At 45.6% G+C, this 15,947-nt stretch overlaps 2 protein-coding genes across 2 annotated transcripts; both read right to left on the bottom strand.

Annotated features, from left to right (window-relative positions):
• Nucleotides 1-338: 338 nt before the first annotated feature.
• MRPS26 (mitochondrial ribosomal protein S26) lies at nucleotides 339-5,427 on the bottom strand. Its single transcript, XM_034405119.3, has 4 exons — nucleotides 5,047-5,427; nucleotides 3,394-3,540; nucleotides 1,782-1,905; nucleotides 339-946 (listed from the first exon to the last, which is right to left on the bottom strand). Exons 1-4 carry the CDS (start codon nucleotides 5,262-5,264, stop codon nucleotides 815-817), a joined length of 621 nt encoding a protein of 206 aa, XP_034261010.2. The 5' UTR covers nucleotides 5,265-5,427; the 3' UTR covers nucleotides 339-814.
• A 4,827-nt stretch (nucleotides 5,428-10,254) lies between these two features.
• Nucleotides 10,255-14,872, bottom strand: LOC132710571 (neurophysin 1-like). Its single transcript, XM_060687165.2, has 3 exons — nucleotides 14,700-14,872; nucleotides 13,104-13,308; nucleotides 10,255-10,442 (listed from the first exon to the last, which is right to left on the bottom strand). Exons 1-3 carry the CDS (start codon nucleotides 14,817-14,819, stop codon nucleotides 10,405-10,407), a joined length of 363 nt encoding a protein of 120 aa, XP_060543148.2. The 5' UTR covers nucleotides 14,820-14,872; the 3' UTR covers nucleotides 10,255-10,404.
• Between the last annotated feature and the right edge of the window lie 1,075 nt (nucleotides 14,873-15,947).

Here is a 15,947-nt window from a genome sequence, read left to right as displayed (position 1 = left end):
ATATCTGCCTCTACCTAGGATCGAACTCACAGCCTCCTGATTGTGAGGCGAGAGCGACACCTCTAGGCCACCACACCATCCGATTAGATTCCCTACATACAAACACTATATACAAAAGGCCGAAGAGGTTGTAGAAAAAATAGTTTAAAAAGTAAAAAAAAAAAAAAAGTTGGCCACGCCCAGTTATATTACCCCCCCCCCACACACACACCAAGCCACGCCCACAGAACCGATAGTAACAAATTTTACATTTCATCACTGGGCACAAGTTAGGAATTAACCATCCAAGAACTCAGTCTGTGCTGGTGGGGAAAAAAAAGACAAATAAACAGCTCGGAGCCAGAAAATAAAATATTGTATTTAATTACAGAGCAATCCAGAGAACCTAAAGAATAGGTCAAATTATTTTTTTCAAAGAAAAAGACTTCCCTAAGCACCGTTTCCTTTTTCTGAAGAAACCAACCTGTGAAAAAGGAAGGAGCAAATCGGTTTTGCACACTTGCAGAGACAGGATCACTTTTTTCAAAAACTGAAATCTAAAAACGCAGGAACAACTGAGGATGAGATGCCAAAATAAGACACATACACACACACCCCAAATCTCTGAAGAAGATGCATTTCGTCCTGAACAAAGAGCCAGAGCGGTCGTCAAACCAGCCTTGGAAACAGTTTGGAAAGCATGAATTATCCGCCGCTCCCCGCTTTGAGGGCAGTGATACTGATGGGGTGGAGCCATACGCGGATCCCTCGATGCGCTCACCGCAAACCTCGGATCTGGATGGAAGGCGGCACCTTTCCTTGTGTGAGAGGTGGCTTACGATACGGCCGTCCTCTTAACTATTCTCCCGTCTTTATCGATGGCAAAATTGTAATTCTGGGTCTTGTTCAGGCACTCCTCGATCCGCTGATCCAAGTTTTCGAGAGTGATGAAATTCTGGGATTCTTCCTGGAAAGGAGGAAGGCAAGAATGAGATCGAAGCTGAGCGACACCGGATTGTAGCGTTAAAAGATTGTGCTTAAGGCTTGACGTCACGAGAAATTACGAGAGGGCCTCATAAAATCGATTTAGTTACAGAATTGCAGCTCTTCTTCAATCCCTGGGCGTCTTACCAAAAAAAAATAAAAATAAATACAAACCCAATACACAAATTTGTAAAAGCGATCTTCTAACCCTCTTTCTAATCTGAAACCATCGTTTGCAAAACGGCGGTTAACAAACTCAGATTAAGTCACGCTGCAGTGCCCCCCCCCCCCGGAAATCTCTCCATTATTGTATGATTAACCCAACTGAACGCAGCAGGCCACCTGTGGTGGATCTTTAAAAAGCTACACAGGGTTTTGGAACTGTTTTGCATGGGGATAGGAGACCACTAGGAAATCCCACAATTACCGATAAAGGGAGAATCCTTCAATTATAGGTTAGACCGGGAAGCAGAGGGAAAAGAGAACCAGTGGTGGGTTTTCATTTACCTTGGCTACCGTTTTGGTCGCTCGCGCACCACTTCTGCCCATGCGCAGATTGTATTTGATGATGTCTGGGCGGAGCCTCCTGCCGCTACCGGTTTGCCCGAACCGGGACGAACCGGTAGCAACCCATCACTGGAAAGAACGCACGTGGGAACTCGGCAAGGAAAAGCCACAAGAAAGCTACACAAGTGCGACCATGAAATCACCGTGAGTTGTGTGTGGTTTGAAAAAGCCTTGACAGATTAGATATACAATAGAGAGAATGTACAACGTTCCGGTGAAGGTGAGTGACTGGAGCTTTGGGGCTGCTTTACCTGTAACTGAAGCACCTCCTCCTCTTTCTTCTTGAGAAATTCCTCCTGAAAGACTTCCCTGTGTTGGTCACTCTCTAGCTTGCGGGACTTCTCCAGTAATTCCTCCTTCCGGAGACGCTCCAACCTAGTGTGGGGAATAGGGAATAGGGAAGAAAGAGACGACCTACTGTTCAAAATGTGACAAATACAGATATACCGTATTTTTCGGAGTATAAGACGTTCCAGAGTATAAGACGCACCTTAAGTTTTGGGGGAGGAAAATAAGAAAAAAAAAAAATCTGCCTCTGCCTACCAGCATCCGTCGGTATTCATCTGGCTACCGTCCTGTCAGTGTGTGACAGAGTTGAGGGCTGTTTGGAAACGGAAACAGTATTTGCTGTGTGAGCAACAAGGAAGGAGACAGCAAGGAGCCTGAGCGTGGCTTAGGTCTGCAGCTCTGAGTCTGTGCTGAACTAGTCCAAACTAGTCTGCTGCTCAAAACTGAAACTCCTCTCCTCTGCTTGTGTTTTGTTTTGAAAAACCTGCTTTTGGTATTGTATATTTACTTCATGTGTTATATTATATATAAAGAGAAGTTATTGAATCTTGCTGAATCAAGTTACTTGTGTGTGCTTTCTGGATATGATTGCTGCTGCAAACTCTGAGTCCTTGCAGCAAATAGCAAACAGCCAGGTCAGCTTCAACACATTATTGCCTCCTGATTCAGCACGAGCAGCAGATTGGTGCGTGGATTGGCCTCCTGCTGTCTTCAAAAGAGTGGCCTGTGCCTTTTTAAATACAGATGGACTCCTCAACCTAGTCCTGATGGATTTATTCTATTTTATGCCATACATGATTTATCTCCAGCCTACAACACAGTCCTTTCAGCAGTTCCGAGAAGGCTCCACACCCATTTGCACTATTCAGGTGACCTTGAGGGCACTGCTAAACCTCCAAGTAGCCTCAATGACCCTCTAAAAGGATGCAAATGACCAGCTGTCTGCAAGGAGTACCAATCCTTCTGTTCCCCACTATGTCGGAGCTGAAGAAGCTTCTCAGATGAGAAGCGAAACGTCTTGAAAGACAAACCAGAACATTCAATTGCCTGTGGGGAAAAAAGCACTGAGAATCTCCTCACTGTTAGGAAATTTCTCCTTAGTTCCAGGTTGCTTCTCTCCTTGATAAGTTTCCACCCGTTGCTTCTTGTCCTGCCCTCAGGTGCTTTGGAGAATAGCTTGACTCCCTCTTCTTTGTGGAAGCCCCTGAGATACTGGAAGACTGCTATCATGTCTCCCCTAGTCCTTCTTGTCATTAAATTACACACCCAGTTCCTGCAACCGTTCTTCCTATGTTTTATCCTTCAGTCCCCTAATCCTCTTTCCTGCTCTTCTCTGCACTCTTTCTAGAGCCTCAACATTATTTCTGTAGCATGGCAACCAGAATTAAACGCATTTTTTTTTTTTAAATTTGATTTATATGCCGCCCTTCTCCGAAGACTCAGGGCGGCTTACAATGTGCTCAGCAATAATCCAAGCATGGTATCAACCAGTGCAATATAGGGAAATAGTCTCACTTCTCCTAATCTTGATGCTGTCTAATGTGTGGAATGAGGCAGGTGCACACTGATTTTTACCTGCGCTCGAGTAAACGCTTATTTTCTGCATCGTTCAAGGCCATGAGACGTTGATGTTCGTCGTCCTCAGCTTTCTTCCTCAGCTTCGCCGTTTCCCCGTACTTGAGATCGTAGCTTTTAAATTGTACTTCTTCCTTCATCTCAAATCTAGCAGGGAGCCCAGGACAGAATGTTAAAAAGATTTCATTCCCCCAGCTACAAGAGTCTTTTGGCACCCGTTAAGCCCGTGACGGCGAACCTATGGCACGCGTGCCACAAGTGGCACACAGAGCCATATCAATGGGCATGCGAGCATTGCTCTAGCTCAGCTCCAGCATGCAATCGTGCACCGGCCAGCTGATTTTCGGGCCTTCCGGGCCCACCGGAAGTCAGGAAACAGGTTGTTTCTGGCCTCCGGATGGCCTCCAGGGGGGTGGGGAAGGCCCGTTTTTCGCTCTCCCCAGGCTCCAGAGTCTTTCTAGGAGTCTGGGATGTCACTGAGTTTTTGTATTTACCAGATGAGCTCATATTTTTGGACTTTAGGACTTTCCGTAGCTTGCCAAGTTTCTTATCAGTAAGCTAACTACGCATGTCCGCATTCTTTCTTTCTCACTTTCTTTGTTCTCCTGCCAGGAGAGATCCGGCTGCAGAGGGGTGGCCGGCAGGAACGTTGCCAAAATGTAATTATTTTGATAGGAAGGAGAGAGAGAGGAAGAAAGGAAGGAAGGAAAGGAAGGAAGGAAGGAGAGAGAGAGAGGAAGGAAAGGAAGGAAGGAAGGAAGGAAGGAAGGAAGGAAGGAAGGAAGGAAGGAAGGAAGGAAGGAAGGAGAGAGAGAGAGGAAGGAAGGAAGGAAGGAAAGGAAGGAAGGAAGGAAGGAAGGAGAGCGAGAGAGGAAGAAAGGAAGGAAAAAAGGAAGGAAGGAGAGAGAGAGAGGAAGAAAGGAAGGAAGGAAAAAAGGAAGGAGAGAGAGGAAGAAAGGAAGGAAGGAAAAAAGGAAGGAAGGAGAGAGAGAGAGAGGAAGAAAGGAAGGAAGGAAAAAAGGAAGGAGAGAGAGAGAGGAAGAAAGGAAGGAAGGAAAAAAGGAAGGCAGGAGAGAGAGAGAGAGGAAGAAAGGAAGGAGGGAAAAAAAGGAAGGAAGGAGAGAGAGAGAGGAAGAAAGGAAGGAAGGGAAAAAGGAAGGAAGGAGAGAGAGAGAGAGGAAGAAAGGAAGGAAGGAAAAAAGGAAGGAGAGAGAGGAAGAAAGGAAGGAAGGAAAAAAGGAAGGAAGGAGAGAGAGAGAGAGGAAGAAAGGAAGGAAGGAAAAAAGGAAGGAGAGAGAGAGAGGAAGAAAGGAAGGAAGGAAAAAAGGAAGGCAGGAGAGAGAGAGAGAGGAAGAAAGGAAGGAAGGGAAAAAGGAAGGAAGGAGAGAGAGAGAAGAAGAAAGGAAGGAAAAAAAGGAAGGAAGGAGAGAGAGAGAGAGGAAGGAAGGAAGGAAAAGAAAGAATAGACATAGATCATAGAGACAGATGATAGCCAGACAGACCTAGAGATAGATAGATCATAGAGAAATGAGAGAGAGAGCGGTTCTTCGTCAGCAGGCCGGAGACCCTCACAGGCGCGCAAGACCCTTTCCTGCCCTCCCAAGGACCTCCCCTGCTGGGGATGATGGGCTCAGCAGTCCCGGAGGGCCTCACCTGAGGGCGCTCACCACCCGCCGGTACTGCTCGTAGCGGTCGAGGATGACCAGCAGCTCGGCCGGGTCGACGGGCGGCGGCACCTTGATCCGGTCCGCCTTGGACTTGGCCGGAGGGTCGAAGCGGGTCTTGCGGCCTCGCGAGGGGACCAGACTCGGGGCGCTGCGGCCCAGCAGGGCGGCCCGGCCGGGAAGGCCCCTCAGCCCCGCCGCCAGCATCGGACGGGAAGCGCGGGCGCAGGACCACCGGAAAACGAACCGAATCCGGAAGTGGCGCCAGGGACGCCGGGAAATGCAGTCCCGCCGACCGCAAGAGGAAGAACGAACAGAAATACCGTCCGCTCTCCTTTTCCGAGTGCGCAGGCCGGAAGTTACGCCAGGGATGATGGGACACGCGGGGAGCTTCCGGTCCAGCGGTGGAAAAACGTCATCTCATTCCCGGAAGCAGCCTGAACGCGTTTGGGAGTGGAGTGCCCTTCTAGGAATTCTGTCCAATACACGTAGTCCTCGACATACGACCACAATGGAGCCCTACGTTTCTGTTGCTAAGCGAGACGTTCAGTCAACTTTATCCCACTTTAGGACATTTGGTGCCACCGCTGTTAAGCGAATCACCGTAGTTGCTAAATTAGGGACCCAGTCATTAAGCGAATCTGGCTTCCCCATTGACTTTGCTTGTCAGAAGGTCGCACAAGGGGAACACGTGACCCCCTTCCCCCTCCCCCACTGCAACCGTCATAAATATGAGCCAGTTTGCCAAATTTTGATCACGTGACCATGGGGATGCTGCAATGGTCGCAAGTGTGAAAAACAGTCATAAGTGACTTTTTCCACTGCCGCTGTAACTTCGAACGGTCACTAAACGAACTGCTATAAGTCGAGGACTATCTGTATACGCCTGTGATTGTTCCTGAGGCTCGCATTCTCACGTTGGTTCGGTGATCTTCTCCAGGATGTTCTGCAGCCCAGCGTGGGAAGCTCTCTCCCCACTCCCCACCCCCAGAAAATGAAATATTTGGGGGACTATTAAAAGAGACAGAATATTATATTTCCCACAAAGGAAAAATGGAGAAACAGATTCTTAAGAGGCAGAAAACCTATTCCAGAGGTGAAATGCTCCCGGTTCGGACCAGATCGCCCAATCCGGTAGTGATGGAGGCGGATGGTTCGGAGAACCGGTAGCAAAAAATCCCTGTGTCCCCCCCCCATGCCCAGCTGAGCCACGTGATCATCAGAGACTTTTTAAAAAAACTTTTAAAAGCATTTTTTCTACAACCTCTTCGGCCGAAAAAATGCTTTTAAAAGTTAAAAAAAAAAGCACTCTGACGATCGCACAGCTCAGCTGGGATCGTCAAAGGCTTTTAAAAGCATTTTTTTCTACAACCTCTTTGGCCGAAGAGGTTGTAGGGAAAAAAAATGCTTTTAAAAGCCTCTGACGATCCCAGCTGAGCCGCGTGATCATCAGAGGCTTTTAAGGTTGTAGAAAAAATGCTTTTAAAAGTAAAAAAAAAAAAAAAAAGTTGGCCATGCCTACCCAGTCACATTACCCGCCACCACCAAGCCACGCCCACAGAACCAGTAGTAACAAATTTTACATTTCATCACTGGCCTATTCACAAACAAAACACCTTCCCCTCCAGCGAAGGGATTAAAATTTCTCCACCCAAATTCTAAGAACAAGACATGACCCTTTAAGGACGTAATAGGATTAACCCACCAACATTGGAACAGCCAAAGACACGCTAAAAAGACAAAAGCTCACTCCATTGCAGAACCCCCTATAGGCATGGTAGGATATGAGAAAATTCAAAAATCTAATAGTATGTAGCTATATAGGTTAGAAATGCATATAAGTGAAGATTCGATTTTGCTCAGGCAAGGGGGTTGGACTGGATGACCTGCAGGTGTCCCTTCCAACTCTGCTACTCTGTTAAATTTGTTAGACGTTATTCTGCTTTAAGATAGTTGGAGAACACAGCTAAAAGCATACCAATAGGTAACAATGTTGTATTAGAATAGATCTTTTGTTTTGTTGTGGATTTAATAAGACAAACACAACTTTTAGATTAATCAGAGACAGATTTTATATATTGCGCAATAGGTTCAAGGCTCTGTACATGAAGCGTTGAACAAAGACAGAAATTAGGTACAATGGTTTTATACCCTTCTAGACAAAGGATTCTGTTAACTCAGCAATTCATATGGTCATATACATTTATCATTTTTAATTGACATTTCCTAATACAGAGTTTCTTTGCAAACAGTTATAATTCTTTTTGTAGATTACTGACGCATAGATTCAAATCATCTTTTGACGATGGACAACTTTTAACTCATGTGGATCCCCTTGACCTAACCAACCTTTAAGCTGTATGTCATTAGAATGTTCCTTTCTTCTGACAACTTAGAGGCCTCCTAGAGGAACCAAAAGGATTTTGGCTGAGTTGTACTTTTTCCAACCGGATGCATTGCTTTTTAGAATAGAGTGAATAGAAAGTTATCCAGTGGTCATCTATCAGAGCCCGCTTCATTACATTAGTTTGAGGCCCATTAGAAAGAGGCCCACTCTTTAATGCCAAGGCAATAGAGATAAGGAAGAGCCATGCTCGCAAAATATTTTATGGGTAGTTATAGGGAGATGTTGATGAACATGTAATTAGAGAAAGAGATGATATTCTCTCTAAAAGGCACTTCGGATTAGCGGTGATCGGTCCCTGGATGCGATGTAGGAGGGGCATGGGGGGGGCATCGGGATAGGGAACTATAAAATGTAATGCTTTTGAAACTTTAGGTGTGACTTCCTGGCTCAAACTCCTTGTTGAGATCTGCTGGGATACCACCCTATTTTGCAAAATTGTTTTTATTATTTTCTTTTAATAAAGTCTCTTTGTTTTCATTGATCCATGCTTGTTGGCTGAATTCATTTCCAACAGCATTTTCAGACCTGGCACGATCTCCAGCAGCAGCAGCAGCATCCCAGTGAAAGGATTAGAGCATGTACAGAGTGTAACTAACACAATTTACGATATGCCTTGCTGAGCGGAAGCTCTGTTGTAACCTAATGTGCCAACCGAGGAGATTAAAGCCTTCAGGCTAATTGCCCAGTTTAGCCTTGCTTGTAACTTAAAATGTGGATTCTCAGCAACCTAATGGGAGATGACTCTTAACAAACACTGGGTTATATGCCAGAAAATGTATTAGTTTTTCCGCTTTCTGGGGTCCGTTGTTTCAGAGCGCTGAAAAAATCATGAGCTTTGCATAAAACCGTGGAAACCTATAAAGATCCATCCATCATTCAACCAATTGGTCAGCTGCCCCAGAACTATATGCTGTTGGTTCCGTTCATCAATGAACGGAATCCTTCTTTCCAATCAGCCCCCGTTTTATTTCCAGCGCTTTTCTCCCGGCTTGAAACCAGATCTGGATTTTTCTTCCTATACCAGCCTGTGTGATTCTTTTATTTCCAAGGCCCCCAACCTAGAAAGTGGCCATATTAAGCCTTACGTAGATATAGATACGGCACCGGATGAGCCCCTTTTTGCTTGTCCTATGGAGGAGGCACCTATCTTGTCTTTATCCGATCCTTCAGCTAGATCAGGGGTCAGCAACCTGTGGCTCTGGAGCCGCATGTGGCTCTTTCACCCTTCTGCTGTGGCTCCCTATCACTCAAAATATGCGTCACAACCGCCAATGTGCAACACCCGCCGGTACGTGATTTATTGAGCTTTTTAACCTCCAGTAGGCCAACCATGGATAAATCCAAGAAAAGAAAAGTTTCAGAAGAAAACAGAACGTTTAATTCAACTACATATGCTAGTTTTGTGGCCGCTCAAGAAATAATCAGGTACGGGGAGGGTTTTGTGGCTCCCGGTGTTTTCTTTTCTGTGGGAAACGGGTCCAAATGGCTTTTTGAGTGTTTAAGGTTGCAGACCCCTGGGCTAGATGATAGCTATCAGATATGATGTTGGATTACATCTTCCACAATCCCTTGCCTGCTTTTGAGTTATTCCCACAATCCCTTGCTTGCCTTTCCCATAATCCCCATGTATTTATGACAGTTGCACTATCCAGTCCTGGGGTCATGTGATCAACATTTCTAACATTCCCCGCTGGCTCCCGACAAGCTGAGTGAATGGAAGGAGCCAGATTTGCTTAACAACCGCACGATTCACTTAACAGTTTCAATGATTTTCTTAACCGCTGTGACAGAAAAAGGTAAAATGAAGCACAATTCACTTAGCAACTGCTTCCCTTAGCAAGGGAAATTTCATAGTGGTCATTAATCAAGGACTACCCGTATTCAAAAGGTAGCTCTTGCAAGCTTAAGGTATGGAATATTTTCTTCTTGCGAACAAATAAGCAACTTCCAATTTAGCTTTTGAAACATTTGTTAAAGAACCCTGGATGACATCCAACGATGGCTACGTGTGAAAGATTAAAATTTTACTATTTTTTCATTGCGTGATCTGAATTTTTAACATGTTTCTGGGTTGCCTGGGTTGTTTGGAGCAAACCCAGCCAGTAAAAAAAATAAATAAATACATTTCATTTTCTCACTCCTTACCAGCCTAATTGGCCCTTAACAGAGGTGGGTTTCAGCAGGTTCTGACCAATTCTGGAGAACCGGTAGTGGAAATTTTGAGTAGTTCGGAGAACCAGTAAATACCACCTCTGGCTGGACCCAGAGTGGGGTGGGAATGAGGATTTTGCAGTATCCTTCCCCTGGAGTGGGGAGGGAATGGAGATTTTACAGTATCCTTCCCCTGCCACACCCACCAAGCCGCACCCACAGAACCGGTAGTAAAAAAATTTGAAACCCACCACTGGCCCTTAAATATACATCTATAAATTCATTCATTCATTCATTCATTCATTCATTCATTCATTCATTCATTCATTCATCCGTCCATCCATCCATCCATTCATTCATTCATGGGCTACCTTAAATAACGAATTTTAATGAGTGTTTAGTTTTTTAGTTTTTTAATATAAGGGCCAAATTGTTTAATATGTTTTAAACTGTTTTAAAATTTTATGGATATATGTTGTTTTATTGTGGCTGTGCACCGCCCTGAGTCCCTCGGGAGAAGGGCGGTATAAAAATTTAAATAATAAAATAAATAAATAAATCATTCATTCATTCATTCAACCCATGTCCCTCAAGAAGGGTTCTATTGATTATTGGAAAGCTAAGAAAACACACTGTGGATTTTAATGGCTGTTCAACTTTTATTTTGCACAAATGTATGAATTGCAGGCTTCTAGCAAACATTTCAGAACCATCTGTCGCATCAGTTTGGCATTATCTACCAGTTCATAAGCTAAAAATTGTTTTTGCGGTGTCCTTCCGTGAGTCTTCTCATTCTTGATCACATATGGAGTCAACCAGGCAACCCTCTGGAAAAGCGAAAACAAAAGCAATGGTAAAGAAGCGAATACCAACAACAGAGTTCAAGCTGTATCTTTGGGACCTGTAGAATTTCAGGTTAGGTTCAGAAGTGGTTTTCAGCAGGTTTTGACCAGTTCTGGCGAACTGGTAGCGGAAATTTTGAGTAGTTCGGAGAACCGGTAAATACCACCTCTGACTGGCCCTGCCCCCATCTATTCTCTGCCTCCCGAGTCCCAGCTGATCGGGAGGGAATGGGGATTTTGCAGTAACCTTCCCTTGCCACGCCCACCAGGCCACACCCACCAAGCCACACTCACAGAACTGGTAGTAAAAATTCTGACTGGCCCCGCCCCCATCTATTCTCTGCCTCCCAAGTCCCAGCTGATCGGGAGGAAATGGGGATTTTGCAGTAACCTTCGCCTGGAGTGGGGAGGGAATGGAGATTTTACAGTATCCTTTCCCTGCCACGCCCACCAAGCCCTGCCGTGCCCACCAAGCTACGCCCACAGAACTGGTAGTAAAACAAATTGAATCCCGTCACTGGATAGATTAGATATTAGACCACAGCGAATATAATTTTCTCTGCCCAATAGGTAAACCAGGTAAGGAAATCGACTTCACAGGAAGATTAAAATCACTTTTTATTGAAGTTGGCTATCATCACAAACTCTTGCAAACTGGATGCAGACTTTTCTCACACTCCTTACACTCTAAGTACACCAGGGAGGAAGCCTGGCTAGGCTGTCCCAAATGTCTGATGATCTTATTTTAGACATGAGAATATATTTTTCCCCTTTTGCTTATCTGTATCAACGTCATCTTCCTTGCTCTCTACAAGATTTGATATTAGGCCAGAGAAGAGGTAGGTAAGATACTGGATCAAGGGATAATAATAATAATTATAAAATCAAATATAGTAAAAGCAAGAACGATTGCAGGAATTGGGTAGGTCTAGTCTAGTGAAAAGAAGGACTAGGGGGGACATGATAGCAGTCTTCCAATATCTCAGGGGCTTCCACAAAGAAGAGGGGGTCAAGCTATTCTCCAAAGCATCTGAGGGCAGGACAAGAAGCAATGGGTGGAAACTAATCAAGGAGAGAAGCAACATAGAACTAAGGAGAAATTTCCTAACAGTGAGGACAATTAACCAGTGGAACAGCTTATTACTAGAAGTTGTGGCTGCTCCATCACTGGAGTTTTTTTAAGGAGAGACTGGACAGTCACTAGTCTGAAATGATAGAAGGTCTCCTGCTTGAGCAGAGGGTTGGGCTAGAAGACCTCTGAGGTCCCTCCCAACTGTTATTCTGTTCAGGTTAAGAAGCACTGATTTGACATGTGTTTAAAACAGATTAAATTTACTGTCGATTCCTCATTTTGCCTATAGCCAAATGCAACTTGAATGGAATGGAATGGAATGGAATGGAATGGAATGGAATGGAATGGAATAGAATAGAATAGAATAGAATAGAATAGAAATAGAAATAGAAATAGAAATAGAAATAGAAATGGAGTGGAGTGGAGGAGTGGAACGGAACGGAACGGAACGGAACGGAACGGAATAGAATAGAAATAAGAATAGAAATAGAAATAGAAATAGGAATAGGAATAGGAATAGGAATAGAATAGAATAGAATAGAATAGAATAGAATAGAATAGAATAGAATAGAATAGAATAGAAATAGAAATAGAAATAAAAATAGAAATAGAAATAGAAATAGAAATAGAAATAGAAATAGAAATAGAAATGGAGTGGAGTGGAGTGGAGTGGAGTGGAACGGAACGGAACGGAATAGAATAGAAATAAGAATAGAAATAGAAATAGAAATAGGAATAGGAATAGAATAGAATAGAATAGAATAGAATAGAATAGAATAGAATAGAATAGAATAGAATAGAATAGAATAGAATAGAATAACAGAGTTGGAAAGTACCTTGGAGCTCTTGTAGTCCAACCCCCTGCTCAGGCAGGAAACCCTCTACCATTTCAGACAAATGGTTGTCCAATCACTTCTTAAAAACTCCAGTGATGGAGGAGCACCCACTTCTAGTGGCAGGCTGTTCCACTGATTCATTGTTCTAACTGTCAGGAAATTGAGGGCAAAAGAAGAAGGGGACGGCAGAGAAGGAGGTGGCTGGATGGAGTCACTGAAGCAGTCGGCGGGAGCTTCAATGGACTCCGGGAGACGGTAGAGGACAGGAAGACCTGGAGGAGGAATGTAGTTCATGGGGTCGCAATAGGTCGGACACGACTTCGCAACTAACAACAGTCCTCGATTTACAGATACAATTGTTCAAACTTGCTAAGCGAGACAGTTGTTAAATGAGGTTTGCCCCATTTTATGACCTTCCTTGCCCCAATTGTTAAAGAAATCACTGGCCCCCATTTACAGCCATTCCTGCAGTCACACAACCGCGATTGACATTTGAAACTGACATTTGCTTCTAGTTTCCTGTGAAAACTACCAATAGCAACGAGGGTCGCTTTACGCCTACTGGGTTCACTTAACGACTGCGGCAAAACAGATCATAAAATCAGACGCCCTGTTTGCTTAATGGTCCACTTCAAAACCGTCATGACGTACAATCAAAATTCCGGGCTTGGCGACGGACATAAGTCAAGGACTACATGTATTTGGTTTTGTTCCGGAAGAGGGTTAGGGTGTGCTCACCGTGATTGCAGCAGATGCCGGAGGCAGCACACGTCCCTCCGTTGTTCCCACACGGTTTCCTTCCAGATTCGCAAGGGGTTGGGAGAAAATTTTCTTCTTGGCATCGCAACGTTTCTGCTGTGCCAAAGAAACAACCGAGCTCTTCCCCGCAACAGATGCTGGGCCCGAAGCAGTGGCCTCTGTTCCTAGGTCCGCAGGAAATGCACTAGTGAGAAACACCAACATCCGAATGTTTAGTAAATATAATGTAGTTGTCAGGTTTCGATGTCATCTCAAATAAATTGCACTCCCAAACAATTAATCTTTGCTGAAATATTCCATTTATTGAGTATGACAGATCTGGCCCCGACTTCGTCGTAGCCGATACTAACCCTCTGACCCCCAAACCCTTCCCTTTCCGTTCCCCAATTCTCATCTTCTCATTGGCCATCTTCCAAGTCAGTCTCCCCAGCCTCTGACCTCAGCCCACAGGAATGTCCCCCCTCCCATCCCATCTCCTGGGGCCGTGATGGCGAACCTATGGCACGTGCGCCACAGGTGGCACGCGGAGCCATATCAATGGGCACGCGAGCTCAGCTCCGGCGTGCATGCGTGCACTGGCCAACTGATTTTGGGACCTTCTGGCCCCACTGGAAGTCAGCAAATGGGCCATTTCTGGCCTCCAGAGGGCCTCCGGGGGTGGGGAAGGCTGTTTTTGCCCTCCCCAGACTCCTAGAAAGACTCTGGAGAGGGCAAAAAGAGGACCTAATGGGCCCACCGGGCCATCACGTGCCAAAAATGGGGGGGAGTGCAGAGGTATCACACACGGATGCGCAGGGGGTGGGGCACATAGAATTATGGGTGTGGGCACATGCGTGCCTGACTCCCCCGCGCTATCCCCGCTTTTGGCACGCGATGGCAAAAAGGTTAGCCATCCCTGTCCTAGGGGATATTATCTACAGAGAAAATAAGAAGGTGAAAAGTCAAGCCTCGTCTCCTCCTTTTTATGGCAGCATCAGAATGCTGACAGTAGTAAATATTTAGTGTATGTCCTCATCATCATCTTGCAGGCAGCAGCCTACAGAAAACCATCACGATAGGATTAAAATAGAACTTAAATAATGTAGCCCGGTGTCAATTTTTCGGCTGACGAACCCAACCAAAGCAAGCACGGTCGAGACGATCCAATCTCTGAACGCAAAACTTTATTGGGTACATCATTTTGGCACCAAGACAGAGATGAATCCATCGACTTGGAAGCGGGGCTACCAGAGGTGGGTTTCAGTAGGTTCTGACCAGTTCTGGAGAACCGGTAGCGGAAATTTTGAATAGTTCGGAGAACTGGTAGTAAAAATTCTGACTGGCCCCACCCCCATCTATTCTCTGTCTCCCGAGTCCCAGCTGATCGGGAGGAAATGGGGATTTTGCAGTATCCTTCCCCTGGAGTGGAGAGGGAATGGAGATTTTACGGTATCCTTCCCTTGCCACGCCCACCAAGCCATGCCACGCCCACCAAGCCACACCCACAGAACCGGTAGTAAAAAATTTTGAAACCCACCACTGGTGGCTACCTCTGTCCCTATAATTCTGCGTCAAATTTTCCAGGCAGGTACCTACCTTTCTGACTTCCATGTCCAGAATAGACCGCTTCCCTCCAATGGGACAGTTCTGGATGTAGCAAGCGGAAGAAAAAGCCAGCAACGAAAATAAGCAGAAAGTCAACATGGTGTAAGACATTTTGGCAACCACCGCCGGTTGCCTAGTTTATAGAATTGCCCCGAAAAATCTCGTCTGGATTTCTTCTTGGTAGCTACCGGCATTTATACTGCTGAGAGGTCTGCGTAGGGAGGGCACCGGCCGTGTGGTCCGTGTCTCTTAAAAAGCATAAGTCATTGCTGTCCATGCCAGAGGTCTCATCTAATATGCCAAGGTCGCAGGCGTGAGGCCAGTCAAATATGGACAATTTGCAGTTGTGCGTTTTGCCTCCAAAGTGGGAGAAAAAGAGGGCGAGGACCGAGATTCCAGAAGTCATGGACGTCATTGGGGAGACAAGCAACTGGATATTTTTCTTCGTAACTTTCAAAAGTCCTCAATGGAGTTAACCAGTTAACCCTCAGCCCAAAATAATTCAGCCCAAAATGTCTGTTGCTAAGCAAGACAGTTGCTAAGTGAGTTTTGCTCCATTTTACGGCCTTAATTGTCACAGTGGTTATGAGCGACTTGGATAGTTTTCTTCGTGCTTTCAAGAGTTCTCAATGGAGGAAACCGTTTAGCTCAGGAGTGGGCAAATGTGCCCCTTTTACAACCTGTGTGGACTTCAACTCCCAGAATTCCTGAGACCTTCACCTTCACCATGGTCTTGTTGTGACGGAGGCCCAAGTAGTGCTTACCAAACACAATTCAGTCCTCAACAAACTTCTTTTATTAAAACGGAAGTTGGGAGTGCTTCATCACTGGAGGTTTTCAAGAAAAGATTGGACAACCATTTATCCAGAATGGCATAGGGCCGTGATGGCGAACCTATGGCACGCGTGCCAGAGGTGACACGTGTAGCCATATCGGTGGGCACGTGAGCTCAGGTGATTATCGGGCTTTCTGGGCCCATCAGAAATAGGGAAACAGGCTGTTTCCTGCCTCCGGAGGGCCTCGGGGAGTGGAGAGGAAGGCCCCTTTTTTTGCTCTCCCCAGCCTCCAGAGCCTTTCTAGGAGCCTTTCCGGTCCCACTGGAAGTTGGCAAACAGGCTGTTTCCGCCCTTCGAAGGGCCTCTGGAGTGGGGGGAAGGCAATTTTCGCCCTCCCCAGACTCCTAGAAAGGCTCTGGAGGCTGGGGAGAGCAAACAACGCGGCCTACCGTATCATCGTGTG

The sequence above is a fragment of the Pantherophis guttatus genome, chromosome 8 (assembly GCF_059756535.1).
Source record: "Pantherophis guttatus breed Tessera chromosome 8, ASM5975653v1, whole genome shotgun sequence".
NCBI lineage: Eukaryota > Metazoa > Chordata > Lepidosauria > Squamata > Colubridae > Pantherophis > Pantherophis guttatus.
This window is presented reverse-complemented; position numbering and strand designations above follow the sequence as displayed.

Coding starts and splice junctions, on each gene's coding strand:
- LOC132710571 (XM_060687165.2), bottom strand. CDS start 14,819: ATGTCTTACACCATGTTGACTTTCTGCTTATTTTCGTTGCTGGCTTTT. Junction 13,309..14,699: donor TGGACATGGAAGTCAGAAAG/GTAGGTACCTGC, acceptor GTTTCTCACTAG/TGCATTTCCTGCGGACCTAG. Junction 10,443..13,103: donor CGGCATCTGCTGCAATCACG/GTGAGCACACCC, acceptor TCGCTTTTCCAG/AGGGTTGCCTGGTTGACTCC.
- MRPS26 (XM_034405119.3), bottom strand. CDS start 5,264: ATGCTGGCGGCGGGGCTGAGGGGCCTTCCCGGCCGGGCCGCCCTGCTG. Junction 1,906..3,393: donor AAGCGTTTACTCGAGCGCAG/GTAAAAATCAGT, acceptor TCCCCACACTAG/GTTGGAGCGTCTCCGGAAGG. Junction 947..1,781: donor AGGAGGTGCTTCAGTTACAG/GTAAAGCAGCCC, acceptor CCTCCTTTCCAG/GAAGAATCCCAGAATTTCAT.